We start from the raw sequence: 20744 nt of genomic DNA, 5'->3' as shown, positions 1-20744 counted from the left end.
AAGTTGGTAGAGGTAATGAAAAAGAGGTGGTGGGTTTGGGAGACAAGACCACCTTTGAGCAGCCATGTGAAAGGCCTAGTTCCGGTTCCCAGTTTTCTCCTTGTTTTTCAGCAAACGATGTAGGTGCTGATTCAGTAAAACCTTTGGATGCTTTGTCTGCAGAAGGATTCTTTCAGTTGGAGCCATAAACAAACCTTTTGCATTTTGCACTAACGCTGCATCATGCAGGTGCCTAATGACAAACTCTGCTGGCTCCTCCGAATTCCTAACAGAAAAATTGAGTTGTCAGTATGTAGTACCTCTACCAAAATCAGGTGTTGGACTGCTCAAGTTGGGCACAGAGTAAAAGGCTTCCTGAAATTGAGGAGACAGCCTTGCAAGTCTTTTCTTAATTTATCTGTGAAGCGACACTGGCAAAAAACATCGTATTCCTGCGGGTTGGCAAATGTTGGTGTTATGAATATAAGTTTGCTCGTACATGAGGGAAGACGTTTTAGTGGGCAGGTGTTCTGGTTCTGCGGTGAAATTCTAAAGAGCAGGTTTTGATGCTTTGCTGTTTATGGGGCAGAATGACAACACTGTGACCAGCATGAGAAGAAATATAATAGCGTTGTCTGTGTTCTGTGGTATTGCTCAATTGCAGTGTGTTCAATAGTATGGTGAAATCCACAGCTACATGCATAAAACGCACAGCAACGACATAAAAGCAGATGTGACTTATCCTGAATTTGCAGTGTTTGATACTGCAGAAATGTTTTAATTGCCTACTTAAGACATGCGTTTTTATCCCTGTGCTATGATTTAATTGTTGATGGTTTCTAAATTTTTCCTAATCACTGGGAACACAAAAAGTTTTCTCCTGCTTGGTGTGCCATGCTATTAAAAAGTATTTGTTATTCATTATATTTTCAGGTTCAAAGTAAACAAGAGAAGAAACCTGGAACTTCCCCCCCAGTCGCTTTGAACCCCACGGTTAGCCCTTGCACTCCTCTGCCTGTGAATAAAGCCACCAGCAGTAGCCCTTTGTCGATAAACATTCCACGTTTCTACTTCCCTAAAGGACTTCCAAGTGCCTGCACTAATCACGAGGAAATCATTGCCAGGATTGAAGCCGCCTTTATGGAGTTTGAAGATGAGAAAGTAAACATCTGTGAAATGGGGAAAATTGCGAAGGTAACTATTCTCTAGGTTTTTATTTTTTTGGCGAGGAAGACTTAAACTAAAACTGGTTAAGTGTCTCACAGCTATTCTATTTTTTTAGTGGGGGAAAAAAGAACCAATATCCTCTTGTGCTGAATGTTTTTTGTTTAGGTTAAGAAAACTAAAAAGATTTAGATTATAAGAAGAAACATGAGCTCAGTTTGCTGTTTGTCATGTCTGATGTGTATGCTCTTTCTTGCTTTGATTTGTGAAATGGTTCTTTCAGATTTCTTCCCGAATACAAATTGCATTTTTATTTTGCTGTTCCTCTCTAGCTATGCTCAGAAGATAGCAGGAGCATAGGTTGCGTCTGTGGCTTTAGGTAGTGTTAACTGCCTTTCTTGCGGTTAGTTGTCCCTCACCTGGGCAGGGTCTGTGGATGCAGCACTGCTTGAGGAAGCAGCTTCCAGCCCACGCCTCCTTGGACACAAAGAGGGAAATGTTTAGTCAACCCTCAGCCACGGGTATGTGTGTGTCCAATATCCATAACGCAGGTGTCAGCAGGCTTGGGGCTGTTACAGGCTGCTAATGAGCTCCTGGCTTCGGGGAGCAGAACACAGCACTTGTGTGGGAGCATGAAGCAGATGGGTGGTTCTGTTTTCCTCTCCTTCAGCCATGGTTTTTAGGAATGCTGCTCTGGAACTAGCAGTTATCAGACACATCTCATATGTTCACTTTGCCCCAAGTGCATCTTTGGCACTGTAGACTGAGCAGTGATGCTCTGGCCAAGAGGAGCCTTGTTTTCCAAGAAGGAAGATTTTTCTGAAAGGAGAGACCAGGTTGTTTTTTTTGTTTGTTTTTTGGAGGAAGTGACTGGCATTATTTGTAAACCACTTCTGAAAACATCAACAGAAAAACTCATTTGCTTGACCAAAAAACGGTTTGAAACTGACTTTATGGCAAGACAGGCGACTGTGTGTAGCCTGTCATGATCCAACTGGGAAAAGCAGGAGGGTGGTGTAGAAGAGACCCCTCAGCCTTTCTGTCTGGTCTCTGCCTCTGTCTCTATGTGGATATGCTCCACTGTGAGGTTTGTTTCTGTTCAATGGGTTTACTTATAATGGCACTAGTTTTGGAGCTCTAAAATAACCCTGAGAGAACACACTACACAAATAAAACAGCGGAAAGTAAATGTCATTCCTCAGTGTAGCTAAACACCTGTAGAAGTACAGTTGCCTGGCAGGGATGGCTAAATCCAAAAGCAGTTCTTGCACTGATTGGGCTTCCTGAAGAAACATGCAGGCCCTGACAAAAAGTTAAGAATGGACTTGCAGGATAGTTTTGCTTAACAGAAGAGGTGGAAGAGGCTTTGTGGGGAAAGCAGGAATGATGCCTCAACTACTTCAAAATATTCTTCCTTCTGTGTACACAGGGGTGCCTGTCTCTCTGCACTTTGCTTTGCAGGGAATCTTACTAAACAGCTCAAAGATAAAACTTAAGAGTTTGATGGTCTCTGATCCTTTTCCTGGCCTGACAGGAAGTATTTCTCAGCTATTTAAAAAGGCATATGACAAAGTAGGAAGTTATTGGTGTGTTCTGAACCTTGGCATACCGTAAGTCACTTCTTGACTAACCTGTGTGCCATGACCACTTTATTTCGCTTACATAAGTCTTGATGGTGAAGGTAGTGAATTAGTGAATTTAGTGTCTAAACAAGCAGGCTCTTGTGACTGCTTCTGTATTCCTCTTTGTTGCGGTGTTTCATTACAGATCTGTGGCTGCCCACTCTACTGGAAAGCACCGATGTTCAATGCATCAGGAGGAGAGAGGACAGGATGTGTATCTGTACACTCAGTTGTATCAATGTGGAGAAAGTGAGTATAGCAAGTGCAAGATGTTTCTTCCACGAGGCTTTTCAAATCATTGCCATTTGTTTTCTTCTAAATAAGGGACTTAGAAGTCTCCATCAGCTTAAATTTCCTTCCCCAAAACTCCCTGAACATTTGTTTCCCTGCTACATCAACAAACTTGGAAGCAATTGTATAGATAAGATGTTTTGGTCTGGTTGACGTCTAAAATATACTAGCACACTCCCTAGAAATATGTCAGCCTTTCATGAGAGAGCTGGTAGGTATCAGTGGATTTTGGACATATTTGAGAGTCCTTACCGCTGCTACACTAGTACCTGAGTATCATTTGGGAATGGGGAGAGGAGCCATGTGATAGTGTTCTAGGTCAGAAAGAAGTAATGTAAAATAAAGCAGCATGATGCAAGTGGATACTCTGGGAGTTTTAGTGGTTATTACCTTCCTCAAGCACATTGTATAATAAATGTGTGGTGTTTGACAGTCACTTCCACATACCATTGTCCAGGCTTCTTTCTGAAATTGAGATCTCTGGGTGTATTGTGCTTGGAGTCAGAGGTGTGAGATAGAACAGACCTCTCCTCTTGCCTCATCTTTCTCCCTCCAGGGCAATTCAGGCTTTAATCTACTTTGGGAAACACCTGAACAATGTCTCCATCACAGACCCAGAGAGAGTTCTAATTTTGTACTTATAGGTTGCTCTTCAGATTCTTAAAGCAGCCTTTAGCCCTGAATTCCCAAAGTATTTCCTGCAGTATTGTCAAAACAGCTTCTAGTTACCCTGGCAAAACTGCAAAAATGTTAGGGATGACTCTGATCAATAAGTTTTTCTTGACATAGACAACATTTCTTTCCTTCCTTAGGTTCCTTCAATTACTCCTAATTAATCCCTTGTGTATGATACCACATATTTTCACTCCTCTGACTTTCACATCCTTCAGATATTTGCAGACTGTGGTCATGCCCCTCTTCTGTATTCTTTTAACCACACCATTTCCAAGCCAAGTTTTGTATGCTTTTCTCACTTTTTAATTGCTTGTTTAGGAAGATTTCTTTTTTCCCCTCCTCTTCCCCTCTGACAGTTGTAATTTTTTTTCTGGAAACACGATAGACAGAAATAAACCTGGTAAAGTTCCTGATAAAGCGAGACTACAGTGGCTGAACAGCCATAATTTTAAAATGGGTATCTTTAGTTGCTGAAGTCTATTTTCAAGCATCTTAGTAGCTGCTCTGACTTTTCAAAGTGCTGCATGCTCACTTGTCTCATTTGAAGCCAATAGGAATTACTGGGTATAGAATACTTCTGAAAACCAGATCTTTTAGTTCCTTGCTAAAACATGGCTTTGGGATTCATCTTTATGTGCCTGATTTTTTTTTTTTTAAGCTAAAACATTAACACTGTTTTTCTGAAGCGTATTTAGACTGTATCTGTTAATTGACGCTATGATGATATGAATGTGCAGCTGACAGGATTGCTTGTCAGCCCTGGAACACCTATTTAGAAAACCCCTTTTTTTAGTGAAGTCCGCTTTTGGTAAAGAGTAATGAGGCCAGAATTAGTGGCAATTACATTGTGATCTCTGTAGGAGAACAACTGGTGTTTCCGTAGCATGTTTCAACATCAATTCCTATACTTTCAGTAGAGGAGGGGAGTGAATAATCACCTACAGCAAACAATTAAGTGTATTTATATTTTCACAGTTATTAAAGATTATGGGGTAATTTTCTGAGCAATTTGTTTTCCCTATACAATATGAACAACCTAGTTTTTGATATCTCTGAATGTTCTCTTCTGCTACAGGTATTCTGTAATGATTTACTAAATGTCACAGAGTTTCCATTTTCACGAGTATTTCTGTTCAGAGCGAATTAAGTAATTGTGATATTTCTGACCAGCGCAGTATCTTGTATTAGGAGAAAGCAGAGAGAAGAATTGGTGTCATAGATGCAAACTGTCCACTTAAGGAATGAGTTGCCATGCTTCTCTAAATACTCAGTCCTGTTAAGTCCTACTCATTATTTCGTTAGTCTCATCTCCATGACTTCAGTGCACAGCAGCTGGCTGTGCCAGAATTAACAAGGCTTGCTCTTTTTTCCCCTTGGCAAAAAAAAGGGTGCTGGTGGGCTCAGGTCAACTTTGCATCACTCCCAGTGTAGGTGTATTGCATAACGTGACAAGGCACTTCATAATCCGCCTGTAGTTTGTGATTGTCTTGTGAGTACAAGGGGTTGGAGTAACCCTTCATCTCTCTTCTAGAGTCCTGCGGAACTGCCACGATGATGCGTCCCGATTCACGTACCTCTTAGCGAAGCCTGGCTGTGACTACCTGGAACAGGAGGATTTCATCCCGCTGCTTCAGGTACCTGCAACAGCTCAGCAGTGAATGGACGGGGAGAGAGCTGTTTATTTTGTAACTTATTTATTTTCATGTCTTTAAATGTATACTGAGGGCATGCAGACCTTTCATGTGAACAGCACCTGGGTAGAGTTTATCTTGGAGTGAAACAGCAATAAGCATTTTTTTTTAAGTAGACTATTTTGTGTGCCAACCAGCTACATATCTTGCTGAAGTTGCTGAGGATTGTCAAAGTGTTATTTAGTCTCTGTCTCTTGTTAGGATTCATATTTGTCAGTGCCTGGTAACCAGGCTGAAATTTGCCTCGTTTCTCTAGGTGGTTATTGGGAAAAATGCATGGCACTATTGAAACACAAGCACAACGTAAAAGCTTGTTAGAAAAGTTGTAAAAGTTGCTTGACAAGACAGTTATAATTGAATTTGTCTAGCAAGACTACCAGATGCAATATCATGTGGAAAACTTTGCAAACAAATTGCAGTTCCAATGGTTGTCTGTATGCCTCTACAGCTGCTGCTACACAAGTCTCCCTGCTGAGTTTTATTTTTCGTTCCTCTCCACACCTAATATTCAGGCTAAATCTCTGCACCTTGATTTCATTTCTTTTCCTTTTATTCTCATGTGACACTTTTAACAAAGTATCATTCTTTAATTATTCGTGACCATTCAGGCAGCCTGTGGATGGCTTTAGGGTTTCTTTATAGCTTCTCTAAGTCAGGTCCATCTGTTCCTCTGATCATCTGTTGATTCTTTTTTTGAGTTTTTCCACATACCCCTGAATATCTCATGCTGTTGCCCTCTATGCAAAGCCTCTGCGGAGATGCTGCTTTGGGGAAAGATTTGTGTCTGCACCGGATGTTTCTGGGTCTCAAACAAAACTGGGACTGTGATGGATAAGTTGTCTGTGTTCCTTTTCACACTGCCTTTCCTGACTGATAGCAGCTCTGCTTTTGAGCTGCTTGTGCAATCAAAGGCATGTACATCTGGTTTATCAGTCAGCCAGAGACTAGCAATATTACACTATATTACACCATTATATTAGACATAAAGTTAGACTGTCCAGAATCTGGTCATATCTGGGCACTCTTAGTGCTTTGCCATATCATGGTGTAGACAAAACAAAGCTTTGAATGCTTCTTTGTGCCTTTTATTAAGGGTAGAGGGGTCAGACATGTAAAAATTACAGACACATTGATTCATAGAGGATCTGATCCGGTTCATTCAGCATCTGAGCAGTTTCTCCATGGTTTTGGTCATGCATTTCTTGGTAGATTTGGCATCATGACCCAGGGTTTGGCTTACAAAAAGCTGACCTTGAGAAAGAGGCATTTTCACAGGTAGTTCCAGTAAATTTTGGAAAAGCATTGGTCATACCTTTATGCGTTCTGAGGCTCGCAAGAGCTTTCATTGTTGTGGAGGACATAGAAGGCAACTTTCTCAACCTTTCAAGGGATGTTTATTTCTGACACCCAGCTCTAATACATGTTAATATCTTCAGTGAATGGAGGAAAAAAAATTTGGAGAGGAGATAGTTGCAACTGACTGACTTTTTTGTCTCATTCAATGCAAATGAGTTTTCATCTACTCACTAACTCTCTTCCTTTGTTTTTCTGTCCTTAAGTAAATCAAAATGGCCCAACAGGTGCGTATTGTGCAGAAAATATATTCCGCTTATAATTCTAGAAGGTTCGCTTTATAGATAAAAAGATGGCATTTCAATTTTATTGCTAATGCTGTAAATTTTCAAAAGTAAGCAAGATAATTGGTTTGTAAAGCCAGTAAACTTCTAAACATTAAAAGGAGAAGAAAATCTGTTTCATTTGATTTTTGTCTTATCTTGCAGGATGTGGTGGAAACGCATCCTGGCCTGACGTTCCTGAAAGATGCTCCGGAGTTCCATTCCCGATATATCACGACGGTAGGCTGGCTCCTTTGTCGCTGCTGCACCAACCCTCCCTTTGTGATTTGTCAGTGTTCCCATCGGCAAATCTTTCCATTGTTTCAAAAAAAACAGGTGCTTTTTAATATTACTGACAATTAGTTATTTTAAGAACTACTCCTAAATGAAAAGTGGATCTGAGTGTGTGTACAAGAGGTTATTCAAAAGGTTAATAATGATTCTTTCTGGTCTTAAGCAAATCTATAAAAGCAATTTTTTTGCCTTTAATCCTGATGAAGGGAAATGACATGTCCTTCTTTGGTCTTCGAGAGCTGCAAAGTTACCCCTGGTTCTCCTGGGCTGCTGAGACATGGAGGGTTATGTGTCTGAAGATTTCTGTCAGTCGGGCATGGAGAATCTGTGGCTGTTCCATGGTGCAGAGCATTCGTTGCTCACCAGGGTCTCCTCTCCAGCTCTCCTGCCTCTTGCTCTCAACTGAAAGCTTCTCTACTCTGAGTCTGAGCTTCTGTGATTACTGTTTGGTTTTGGGTTTTGTTCTGTAGCTTGGTTCCAACTTTGCAGTCAGCAGTTAGACCTAAATGTTTAAGTGGATGTGAACATCAGTGGATTATCAAGATACTTAGTCCTCATGGAGCAAGACAACAGATAGGTTAAGCACAGTGACTGCCCAGAGCAGCATCGCTGACAGACAGCGATGGCCAGGGAATTATGGAGGCACAGGAATGGGTGAGTGTGGAAGGTGCCTGTGGCACAGGTACCATGGTATTTGGTGTTTAAAGTACATGGAGGGGTGAGAGCTGAAAGACTTAAGGTCGCACTATAGCATCAGTTTCCCACTGCAATATTAACCAGTTGTTCTTTGCCGGTGAGTGTGTCAAGGTACAACATGTGGTTGTCCTGGTGCTGGCTGTTGGGTGGTGACAAAGGCAGTTCTGTGCATCTGCCTTTCAGGTTCCTCTTAAGTCACATGCTGTTCTGTTCCAGGGTGTGAAGGAGGAAATGAAGGCAAGAAACACATGTTTTTGTAGAGTAATCCCCCAAATAATCACCCTTGGTGTTCTGAAGCAGCAATCGCTGTGGTTTCTGGGCCTCGCTGGGGTGCAGTGCATGTTCTGGTCTGAGCAACCAGCTGTTCCACCTCAAGATAACTGATGTGCAGGCTGCTGCTTAAAAGGGCAACACCTTTTCCTTCCTTTCTCCTTTTCCACAACTTTTATGCCTGGGTGAGCCCCTGTGTGACCAACATAAAATAGTCACAGTTCTGGATCCTTGGTGAGCTCCTTGATGCTTCTTGATTGAGCTTGTGTCTCCACTTGCTTTCCTACTTTAGGCTGAGCCTTTATGCACCCTCACTCATCACACTCTGACAGAGTATGCAGCCAGGAAACAGTGGTGCTGGTGGTTGAGGCAAACGGTGTGTAGTGGCACATCCTACAGAGCTGCGATGTCCTCCACAGACTCCTCCCGCTGGCAGGACAATGCTGCTCTGGGTGTCTGTGCTGACAGACAGACTCCTTTTGAGCTCAGGGTGTTTGGCCATGGCCAGATCGCTGGGTTGGAGCACGTTCAAGACCTTGGGAGACAGTCAGTCTGTTGGGTCAGGTGGTTCCCATCTGGAGTGGCAACACTTGGCCCACTGCAGCCCTCCCTCTCCTTTCTGACACCAGCAATTCCTATTTCTCACATCTCCTTTCACAGACATTTTGGCACTTCTCTCTCTTTGACATTACAAAATTCAGTATTTTCGCCAGGAGGTAATGAAGGAAACAGCCTTGAACTTCAAGACTACTTGGATCCTTTTGATCCCTTCAAGGTAGAGTGCCTTATACCTACTTAGAGCGACAGAATGCTGTATTTGCTGCAAGAGCAAGAATTGAATTTTGTTTGTGTTACAGATGAGGCCTGTAAGGAGATACCAGCTTTTGTGTTCATTGCTGGATACAGCATCACTTGGTCGAAGTCACCTAGAGAGTAAGTGACCAGTCTAGCATGGGTAAGATATATATATATACCCATTTCAATTTTTTTTTTTGCCTATCTCTGCACCATTTAGAGGTGCCTTTTGGATAAAACAGGCTGTGCTTTAATCTGTGTCACTATCTGTGAGCTGTTGTATTCCAAGTATACTAATCTACTTGTGTTTCTTTTAACAGGGACCGACTCCTGAACCTGGTGAAGATGACGCAGAATATCACACAGCACTTATTGCAAAAGCTTTAAAATGTGACTTCTCCCAGAATGTCCAGACAAGGCTCAGAGTTAGCACTGTATGCTGTTGTTCAAAGCTGAGTCAACTAAAACCAACTTGGCAAAACATATTGTGTGCTGAAAAATGCTTTGGCTTATGCAGTATTACTAACATGAATATGTAAGGGTAGGATGGCCTACAGGGTTTAATAAAGCTCTGTGGATTGTTCCAGTAATGGTATTGCTTTTGTTCTTCTATGGGAAGACTGGGGAAAGGTTTAGAACTCGCCCATCAGTGTCTTGGGTCCTGGAGGTTGGTTACATGAAGATAATGGGCAAATAGGAAGGGGGTCCCCCTTTCAAAGGCTTATGGACTGAAGTCAGAATAAATAATCCTCCATGCTGGGAAAAATGAATCAGTAAGGCATAACTGACAAGTATGGCATGAATGCTACAAATCATCTCAGGCTGTGTTATTATGTTCTAGGAGGTTTCCTAACTGCTTTTTTTGACAACTTGGTTTTCTCAACCTGGAAGAGAGAGAAATATTGACATTTTGTGTTGATACATACACTATGTACTATCTACTGGAACTGGACCATTATTTGAATAATAAAACCTGCACTGAGTGTCTGGACATTGTAAAAGAGATGAAAAGAGATTCCACTTTACCTCTGAATGACTTTTTGCAGCTAGGTGAGGAGAGAGCAAATGGACCATCTTTGTACTTCTATCAGACCATACTGGTAGTTTCTTATGTGTCATATACAGGGGGATATGTTATCTTTTATTACCCTGCAGGCAGAGGAAAAGAAAAATTGCAGGTTAGGAGTCTGTTTTCTGAACCCTTGGAATGATGTGAAATCCCTGTATCTTTAGGAATTGCAACAAGTTTGTCAGGTGTGATAATGGGTTATGTATGAGGTGAGATCCATTCCAGTCTCTCAGCGCTTGTGCAATCTCGAAGCAAAGGCCAAACAAGGTCCAAAAATAGAGTCCAGAATGGCAGCAGTTGCCAGAGGCATTAAAGAAGAAACAGGCATACAGCTTTTCCATTGTGCTTGAGACCAGAAAAGATCATTGTGATTACCTAGTTTAACCTCTTGCATTACACAGGCCATAGAACATTACTTAGTGATCACTACAATCAACAATCTCATACTTGGTTCCAGATTTGTTTTGAACTAAGAACCAGCCCTTGTGTGACTCAGTAAAAGCATGGCCCTTAAATGAGTGATTTCCCACTTGAAATTAGTTCTAGCTAAGAAGCAAACTCATCATTTGTTAACTGGGTTAATCACTGTAATGTTCATATTGGTGTGTAAAGTTAATTTTCGTGTTGGAATAGCATATGCTATTAAGATTACAGAAGTCCTACATTAATATGTCAACATGATGTTGGAGACCTGAAACGTTTGTCTGTACTAGGTTTAGTCAAAAAGAATTGTATTCATTAATTGTATTTCTAATTTATTTTGCTGAAGATGTTTATTTGTTGTTGTTTTCCTGTTAAGTTTATTCTTGCATGTTCCTGATCACACATTTGTGTTTTCCCACTTTGATATTTGACAAGATAACAAGGAGCAGCTTAGGAAGAGCTCAGCTTGCTGGTTTAGGTACATGGCAGTGTATTCAGTCTCATATTGTGACCTGTTTTCGTGGGACCTCAGGGGTCTGTGCATCCCCCCATGCTTTTCACTCACTTTCACCACGGACAGATCAGTAAAGGAGACAAATGAGATTAACGCTCACCTAAGATAAATGCAGACAGATGATCTCTGTTGCTTACTTTCAGTGGAGCCACTGAAGGATGAGGCATTGTTCTAGACACAATAAATCAGACATCAATCGTGGCTTTAATTTACATGCCCTGTTTCCTGTTTGAAAGTCCTGATTTATTTCTGGAGCAGAGCACTGTTTTGGTTGAAATCCATGCAAGCTACAGTACCTAAAACCTGAAAAAACTCAGTTTCAAAGTGATTTGCCAGCACTTTGAACATATCCCCTGATATAAATAATGCATCTCTGTGCTCAAAGATGTGAATTAAGAGCAGTGAAAATATTTCTGGAGTGGAAATGGATAATAGTGCTTCAGAAACAAATGTTACTTTCAGACTGAATAGTGCATTGAGGATAGTGGTATCTACAAAAATAATCAGAAAACGGTTTTCAAAAAGAAATCCATTAGGATGAGTGAATAAACAAAATACAATTACTGCATTTAAATTCCTGGAGCGGTGCATCTCAGGAGTTGATTTCAAGGGCACTGTTCCTGTGTTGCAGGTTATACAGAGAATATTCTACACGGTCAATCGATCCTGGTCTGGGAAGATCACTCTAACAGAGCTGAGGAAAAGCAACTTCTTGCAAGTATGTTGGTTTCTGCCTGAACAAGATCTAGAACTCATTCTGCTGCTGTTACTATAGCTGTATAGCGAGGGAGCTAAACGAGGAGTCTGAGTTGGGAGCGGAGCATCCCCGAGGGCACTGATGGAAGGTCAAGGGGTGACAGGGCACCCACTGGGAAGCTACATCGAGCAGCCAAGAATAGTCACTGTGTTGCCTGCGATATGTGGGGCGTAGGACAGCCACTTTCCTGACTCCCAACCGGCAATCAGCTCCCGACGGTTGATCGGGCACGTCTTGCTGTGCAATGGCAAGATCATGCATCTCAAGAGCTGATTTCCACTTCTGCAGTAGAGTTCTTCAGAAAGGTTAATGAATGGAGCTTAGTTCCTGTTACAATCCCTTGCATCAGGCAGAGGTTTCAGGATTTGGATCTCTCTGTATATTTTGCCCCAAAGCACCAGGTTAAAACTGTCTAAAGCTGCTCAGCTGCAGCCCAGCCTAAAAAAGCAAGAAGGTCTTTAGGCTGAAAGGTCAAAGACTCAGCTAAAGCACTGAGACTTCCATACTGCATCCTGTTCTCTGTTCAAATGTAGTGTCCTGTCTTCATCAAAAGCTTCAAGCATGAATTCATGCTCCTTCTCCTTTCAGACTTCCGTCCCAATGGTCACATCAGCTAATGAAAAAATCAGTGCTCCCTTGGATTGCCTCATGCCAGTCCAAGCCCTCTGATCCCAGTTCCTCCCTCACCTCTGTTATAAACAAGTCCTCCCAACTTACCCTGTGTCTTTATTCACTCATTTTGTCCCTTTATACACTCTCCTCCTTTTTCTCCTTGCATATCTGCTCTGCCTTTCACTTCCTGCAGCATGGAAGTGCAGCTCAAGGAGCACAATTTCACTGGAGCAGCTCTTTGCTGTACATGTATATGGCATACTTTGCCATGAGATATAAAAGAAAAAAAATAATTATTGGAAAACCTCCCCAACTGATTATCACCTGAAAAGAAATTTGAGAGACTGCCAAAGAACCTGAAGAGGTTAGAGAGCAAGTGATGAGGGTTTTTTAGACTTGAGTGTCAGTGTTATGGATAGAAGGGCCACTAAACGTGGCTGTTTAGAGACACAATTCCCTGGGGTAGCTCTTGGGCTGTGCTTCACCTCCTCCCTTCTGAGAGGCTGTGAGGGCAGGGGAGGAGAGACGTATAGCCCACTGGAGTCTGTTGTTTTTTTCACATTCCTGCAGACATAATTTTTTAAACTGGAAACACTGGGAAAGTGTCCCATGGCCTCAGCACTAGGAGAAAGGCAAGCAGGGAGGTGGCACTGGGAAACAGGCAATACCCTCTGTCAGTGGGAAGAGAGGGACAGAGGCAGGTGTGAAGCGGGGATGAAACAGGGACGTTGTCATTAAATGTTTTCTAACAAGACATGTTAACAGATGTCATGGTTGGAAATCCATCCAAGCCTCCCAGTTAAACCAGACTAATTCCTGTCAGTGACAGCCCAGGAAGATCAGTGTGATTGGATTCAGCTCTCCTCCCTCAGTCCAGGCCTGAGTCTGGAGCAAGATTTGATTTTGCCCTTTGGGAGCCAGGCAAGGATGTGTGATGAGTTTACTTGCTGTTGTAAATGGCTCTAAGAGTCTCTGCAGGTCAGAAATGTTTCACAAATAATGGATCCCAGCTGAGACAGCAGTTGTGTTCTTGTTTCTCTCCCTCATTCTTCACTATAGCTGAAAATGAGCAGATATATTGTGCATACGTATGCTAACTGAGCTAGCCAAGCCAGATGCTAAGTGCCTGCTAAGGAATGCAGCAACAAAATCCACTATAGGGGAGAAAGGCTGTATTTTGGATTAGCTCTCAGAGCTGTGTTCACCCAACTTCTGCAAAGGTTGGAGGACTTTGGCTGCCAAAGCGCCTCTTTGTCAGGGTTTAACTTCCTACTTTATTTGTGCTCTTTCAGACTCTTGCTCTCTTGGAAGAAGAGGATGACATAAATCAGATCACAGATTATTTCTCCTACGAGCACTTCTATGTTATATACTGTAAATTCTGGGAGCTGGACACTGACCATGATCTTTACATCAGCCAGAAGGATCTGGCTCGGTACAGTGATCAAGGTACGGTGCCTATAAGCTGTGGTGGGACAAAGGGGATTGCTGAAAATAGAACATTCCTGCTAAAGAGTAAAGCCTAGCTTTAATTTGATGTCTCAAAAAACTTTAAACAGAACACTCCACCGCTTCTACAAATGCTGATTTACAGAGCCAGTTGCAGGGGCTTAGACACAGAGAAATGCAGTACACACTGTCTTCTGTGTGAGTAGCCAGAGAGGGAATTTCTTCTCATGTGTGGGTCACTGCCAGAAGAACAAGCCGAAATAATGTCTTGAAACTCATTATTTACTAAGGCTTTTGCAGGAACTGGTAAGTAGGGAGAAGAAGGACAAGGCCATGTGAATTTCAAAGACTGAAGTGCAACCTTGTTATGCATGAGAGAAATTCCAGAAGCTTGCATATACGCTCTGGAGAACATCTCCGGAGTTCAGTGAGGAACTCCTTTCCACAAGCTGAGCAGATGCTCTGAGTTTTCAAAGGTTCAGGGGCCGTGGATGTGTTAATGGAATGCAAATCCACAAAGGGCTAAGAAATCCAAAGGCACTTGTTCTGTATGTGTTGTGCTAGAAAGACGGAGGCACTCAGGTTGGCTGGTTTCAGGAATATCCATGTTCTGAGAGCATCATATGCCCATCTGCTTACCTGTTAGGACTCATGGTGTAACGTCTCAGGCAAGAGCTTGAGCTATTGACCAGCATGTTTAATCCTGAAGACAAAGCTGCTTTGGGTTCTTCCATGTGGTGGCTGCACTTGCCATAATAATCTATCCCATGCATTTCCTGGCTGGCAAGGTCCTCCCACTCACCTAAAATGATGCTGATTTTTCATTGTCCTTCCCTGCAGCAGGATTGCAACAGCTTGTGCTCTGCTAAGAAGCGTTTTGGAGGGATTAGATGTGTGATTTTTTTGCTTGATACCTGAACTTTTGCAACACACACTGAAATTGTCTCCTATCAGCAGGGTTTGCTTATGTGACAAGTCCTACCACAGCAAAGTAGGAGTAATACTGCCCATGTCCAAGAACCCAGATCACACACATTTGCCATAATTCTGGAGAATTATGGTATTTGGGAGGATCATCTGTGGTTTTTACAAAACGCTGCTAGACAGGGCTCAGTAAAGTGGCCAGACAATGCAGATAGAGCTTGCTTTTAGCAATGGGAAATGGCTTTGTGGGGGTTCAGCAAAAACAACTGATTGTAGTTATTCCTGTGACCTGTAGCTTTATTTTCTTCATGTTTTCTTTGTTTCCAGCTTTATCAAACAGGATTATCGAGCGAATATTCAGCGGTGCTGTTGTGAGGTGAGGAAAAGCATACTGGCTGGGAATAGAAGTGAAGGGAACTTCTGCCAGGCTGATTAGAAATGCAAGATACTGTCAGAAAATCCCCACTGATCAGAATGGTTTCCAGCATGGTGCTCCAGTTGGAGCTGCCTGAAAATGGAGTGAAACTTCTGGGTATCTGAAGAAAACAAATTAAAAAATCCCATAGGATGACCACCTATAGACCTCATTGTAGAACAAGCTGGGCATAGCTGCAGGGAACAGGCAAGCACGATGTGTTTGTGCCCACGGTGGCACAGGGACAGCTGGAGAGCACTGCTTAAATGTCTCCAAAAACTGAAAGAGCCCAGCATTTGTTGTGGGAGGGGATGTGGTAGATGAGCCTCAGCTCTGCAGCGGCAGCAAGGCAGCAAGTGCTGTGCCTGGGGAGTGCAGAGAGTACAGGCTGAATGGGTGATGATGCCCCACTTTCTCTCACCGGTGATCTGGGGCTTTTGAAAAATACGTTTGGTAACATTCTGAGTATTTAGGAGCCTGGTGTATGTTTGTTTTTCTCATGTGTCTTCCAGAGGCAATGAAGTTCAAAAGCACGGTCGCATGAGTTACGCCGATTTTGTGTGGCTCCTGATTTCGGAAGAAGACAAAAGGAGCGCTACAAGGTCTGACTGATTTCTGTGTCTTAGTAGAAGTGCTGAGATGAGCAAATAAGGTTATAGAAACTTCTGTGACCTACTGCTTTCTGCAAGAGATGGCAGCTTGGGTCTCAGTGATTATTAGGAAGAAAGTGACTCACATTTGGTCAAATAATTTGCCTTTTTTGAGGGGAAGTTGTTTAGAGGCAGAGTTTTCTTGTAATGCTGAATGTCTTGGCAGTCATCGCTGCCTTTGGTTACCTCATGCCGTGGAGCTCTGGCTCTGGGGGTAAAACCATGAGGTGTTTGCAGCAGATAAGCAGATTCCCTTCATGCATAAGAAGGGGTTATGGGGAAGCATTAGAGGCCGAGGGAAGGGGAACGTGCATTGCCGCAATGTGTGCTGTGTGGATCTCCTAGTGCATTTCTGTGCTTTCACTAGTCCTGTCTTTTTTTCTAGCATCGAGTACTGGTTTCGGTGCATGGACCTGGACGGGGATGGAGTGCTCTCCATGTACGAACTGGAGTACTTTTACGAGGAGCAGTGCGAGCGGATGGAAGTGATGGGCATAGAACCACTGCCATTTCATGACTTGCTGTGCCAGATGCTTGATCTCGTTAAGCCAGAGAGGGAAGGTAAGTCCTGTTTAATGGGAGTTTCCATCCTCTTTGATCTATGGTGGACTGGGAAAGTCATATCACTGTGAAATCCATCTACAGGTAGAGCATTGTGATGGAATCACAGGGATGAGATTATTGTACAAGGTGAAATCCTGAACAATGGCTATTGTTCCATAATGTTATGCATCAGGAGCTTTGAAATACTAGAACAAGAGACCTTGTGAATTAATTTGCTGGAACTGGAGCAACAAGTCTTGTGTATTCCAGCTGTGGGATGTGCTGACAGTCTAGATTATGAAACTGAACCATCCCCGTTCACATTCTTTCATACTTTGTGTGAATGTGAAAGATATCAATGTGTGAGGCGTAGGCCTAAGAAATGTACCCGTTTATTGAATAATGTTAAAATCCTTGACTGTCTTGGGAAGAAATTTTGTAATATTGTAGCATACTGATGTTGTGATTAAAACTTTGATAAGACTGGCAAGGAACAGGTCCAGTGTTTCACTAAGAACTCAGCACAACACTGTGGGTTTTTCTGCAGGAAGAGTAACCCTACGAGACCTGAAGAGGTGCAGAATGGCTCATGTATTCTTCAACACCTTCTTTAATTTAGAGAAATATCTGGACAACGAACAGAGGGATCCCTTTGCAGTGCAAAAGGTATAAATCACCTTTATTTCTAAATACAGGCCTTCTCAAACCCGTCTTTGGAATGCAACTGGATACAGGGAAAATCCAACTGCATATAATAAAACCTTTTTCACAAGTAGGGCGGTCAAACACTTGAACAGGTTGTGCAGCTTCTGTTCTTGGAGGTTTTTGAGATGTGACTGGACAAAGCCTTGAGCCCCCAGGTCTGAGCTCATAGCAAACCCTGATCTGAGCAGAGACTGGGACTAGAGACCTCCTGGGTCTCTTCCAGCACAGATTGTACTGCTGTTCGATGATTCGGTTGCCATCACTGATTCTACGACACCAGCACTAGCAGAGAGTGAGCGGAGCCTGCTGAGCTGAACTGATTCAGCAGGCTGAAAGAGACAGGCTCAGCTGCAAGGGGAGGAGACTTCATTTGCTCAGTTTAGAGAGGGGCTGAGACATTCAAAACTTCAAATCTTGTTTGTCTCTTCCTGTCTCCTACATGGCTGCAGTCATAAAGAAGTAGGCTACATGTGAAGATTTATTAAACATCTGGGTTGGAGTCTGATCCTTAAAACAGCACTAGCAATTTTCCCACAGCCTAACCAGAACCAAAGCAACAGCCCTTCTTTACATCACGGGCTGAGGCAGATGAGGTGCCGACTCCATGATCAGCCCACACATGCGGCAGATGAGATGGAAGGTTTGGATGCTGCCGATTGTGCCTGGTTATCAGCCTGGCTGCAGTCATTTGCCCGCCTCTCTTCCCAGGCAGAGAAAATGCGGGAGGAGATTGTAGCTTTTGTGTTGCGTAGTTGCTGCTCGCCACTAACTGTGGGATGTTCAGAGACTTGAGTTTTGTCAGCTGTTGGTGTAAGGGCCCTCTGGCTCCCCTTGCGTATCCAGTGAAACCAGATGTGCCTACAGCTTAAGGACTTATCTCCAGAAGCCTCTTATCTGGTCACAGTAAAGTGATGGGGATGCCAAAACCAACTCCGGTTCCCTCCCAGCTGTTCCCACATAACTTATAAGAGGAACTTTGTGGTTCCTTGATTCACAGCTTAAATATATCCCGATCCAAAAACACCCTACTTTGGTTTGTTTGTTTAAACTGGATCATTGTAAGAGTGGTCAAGTGGGGTCAGAGGGGAACTTATTTTCCCTGTCTTATGGTAAATGGCAGAGGTCCAACTATTTATAAGGATGTTATTCTGTAACCTCTCAAACTTAGCGAATAATTCCTCAAAAGATAAGTTACACTAATTACATTTAATTAGTGATTTTTAAATCACTAAGTTCTTTAACCAGTCACAAAGTGCACAGATGCAGGGCTTGCTGAGCAAGAGCAAAGAAAATGTGCAGTTACTAATGTTCAGCATTTCTGAAACGAAGCAGGCTCAGCTTGTTGGCAGCTCAGGTCACACACTGGGCTTTATAGACCAAGGGATGTATTATTTTCGGAGTCATTTATATGCAGATGTTAAAATAGTTTAAGCTAATTGTGAATCTTTCAGTTAAGGCAATTTCTGACTAGCTGTTTGTATACAGTTTCTTTGTAAGCAGCTATGGAGGGGTAGGGATATAGTGTACCTGACTGTCTGATCTCTTTAGGACATTGAAAATGACGGCCCCGAGCCCTCGGACTGGGACAGATATGCTGCTGAGGAGTACGAGATCCTTGTGGCTGAGGAGTCTGGGAATGAGCAGTTACAAGAAGGGTAAGCGCAGGCATCGCCCTGCCCTGGGGGACACGATTTGGTTTACTAGGAGTGTGTGGATGCCACTTTTAACAGAGGCAGTGGATTCGTGAACTTATCATTTGCGCTCAACACTGGAGCATGTGAAGACTGAACCAGTTGCTCCAGAAGGCAGCGCTGGTGTGTTTGTCACAATGGGCTGCTTTGTGGGCAGCCCTTTGAGTCGGCTACACACACTGCAGCAATGGAGATAGCTGGGGAAAAGGACAAAGCCTTTTTCTTTTGGAAACCATACAAAAAAAAGATATCAAATGACTTTTGCAGGTCTTGGCCATATATTGATCATGTCACGCTACCACAGATTAGAAGCTATAGCTCCCTTACATTTATTATACTTAGCGGAGACCTTGTTCAAATAATTTTACTTTACGCCTGTTAGTCCATGCTCTTCATAAGCCGTGCTTCACTGTTTTCATTTATTTACCAAGTTTGTTCAGATTTTTCTTTATAACACTACTGGTTTCTGCAATACCTATGCTCATTTTTGCAGCCTTCTATAAAATCATGGGCAGACAGTCCAGCCATCCTTAGAGTGGATGAATTTAGGCAGAGCAGTTACTCCAGAACCTCTCTGTGTGCCAGGGCTTCCTGCAGAGGCTCCTAATGGAGACTCAGTATAACTATCTTTTAAATTTGTGTGTATAGCAGTATCTTCTTGAGAATATTTCTCTAGCACTCTCCAGGTTAATATAACAAACATCTGAATGCTCACCCCAGTTTAATCTTGCATGATTCAGGATTTTATCTGTTCTCAAACAGTATTTGTAGAGCCATTAAAGTAGGAGTACTGATTGCATAATTTTCAAAACTTCCCACACTGGAAATTGCTTGGGATAACATTAGCACCTACTAATTAGCCACAGAGATTTGCAAAGCTCTTGAGAGCTGTGATTCCTTCCGTCCCTGTGATGTGCATCCAAACAGCAAGGGGCTGTTCCCTCGTCTCCTTTGAGCTGCCTTGCCTTTTTGTGGCCTTCACAATGGAAGATGAGGTAACACAGGATGGAAGATAAAGCTGCTGTTTCCCTGCAGCTGCTTTGCAACACCTGTGTCCCCAGCACAGAAAAGGAGTCTGGTGTGAAAGCTTTGCAGGCCCATGAGTCCCCCAACTCACCAAAACTGGAGGAAAAGTGGCAGGTGATGTCAGATTTTTGAAGTCCATCTGAACCAGCCCTGTGTCTTCCTGTAAGAGCATGTCAGCAACCTTGCTGCTTGCTTCTAAGAGCCTCTGAAAAGCCCTGTAGTCATGGCAGCAGGATTAGATCTCATTTGTGGAGCATAGCAACAGAACACGCAGGAAAAAAGGAAGCGAAAAAGAAAAACAAAGAGCTGGATGCCCAGACAAACTTGCCAGAAACAGGCATTGAGTTTTTGCACATACATTATTTCTGCTGTGCTTTGAGGATGACAGAAACAAGGAGCCGGGGACAAAACCAAGACAATTTATGAGCTCTGTGAGAGAAGTGAAGATTTTTGGTTAAGTGAGCTGGCAGAATCTACAGTCTGGTATTTGTCTTATTAATACATTTGAAATAACCATCCTTGAGCAATCACAGATGAACAGTGTGTACCACATTTGTGACTTAGCCCTCCCCGTAGCTTCTCTGGATGGATGGTTTCTAAAACCAGACTATGTCTGGCTGGCTGCGGGCTTGCCCATGGGAGAGCACTGCTCCTGGGACATTGTGGATACTCACAGTGACTTCAGGGATCCTGTGACTATTGAGAGCTACGATCACCAAAAATAAGAGAAAGGTCTCGTCTTGCTCAAGACAACAATGAAGCATCACATTCACTGGAAGCTTAAGCTGATCTGAACACTTCAGCAATGCTCTGCTTTATACATCTGTGTATGGATTTCAACGAAGAGAGTCTGTTCCCTGCTGAATGTATACA

General features: G+C 42.9%; 1 protein-coding gene across 4 annotated transcripts in view; it reads left to right on the top strand.

The window, feature by feature from the left end:
* Nucleotides 1-20744, top strand: part of PPP2R3A (protein phosphatase 2 regulatory subunit B''alpha) — a 53878-nt gene that overhangs the window by 26847 nt on the left and 6287 nt on the right. For all 4 annotated transcript variants that reach the window (XR_014184487.1, XR_014184488.1, XM_082057035.1 and 1 more), the window contains 11 exons: nucleotides 913-1173; nucleotides 2911-3014; nucleotides 5263-5365; nucleotides 7204-7278; nucleotides 11731-11817; nucleotides 13761-13917; nucleotides 15169-15217; nucleotides 15769-15858; nucleotides 16292-16467; nucleotides 16997-17115; nucleotides 18703-18809. Coding sequence is in view for 2 of the 4 variants with exons in the window: in XM_082057035.1 (XP_081913161.1) it covers nucleotides 913-1173; nucleotides 2911-3014; nucleotides 5263-5365; nucleotides 7204-7278; nucleotides 11731-11817; nucleotides 13761-13917; nucleotides 15169-15217; nucleotides 15769-15858; nucleotides 16292-16467; nucleotides 16997-17115; nucleotides 18703-18809 (1328 nt within the window). In the remaining 2 variants the exon portion in view is untranslated. The remainder of the gene's footprint in view (nucleotides 1-912; nucleotides 1174-2910; nucleotides 3015-5262; nucleotides 5366-7203; nucleotides 7279-11730; nucleotides 11818-13760; nucleotides 13918-15168; nucleotides 15218-15768; nucleotides 15859-16291; nucleotides 16468-16996; nucleotides 17116-18702; nucleotides 18810-20744) is intronic.

The sequence above is a fragment of the Streptopelia decaocto genome, assembly GCF_964273445.1.
Source record: "Streptopelia decaocto genome assembly, chromosome: 6".
Lineage (NCBI taxonomy): Eukaryota > Metazoa > Chordata > Aves > Columbiformes > Columbidae > Streptopelia > Streptopelia decaocto.
The sequence above is the reverse complement of the archived record's forward strand: the minus strand, read 5'-3'. Positions and strand labels throughout refer to the sequence as shown.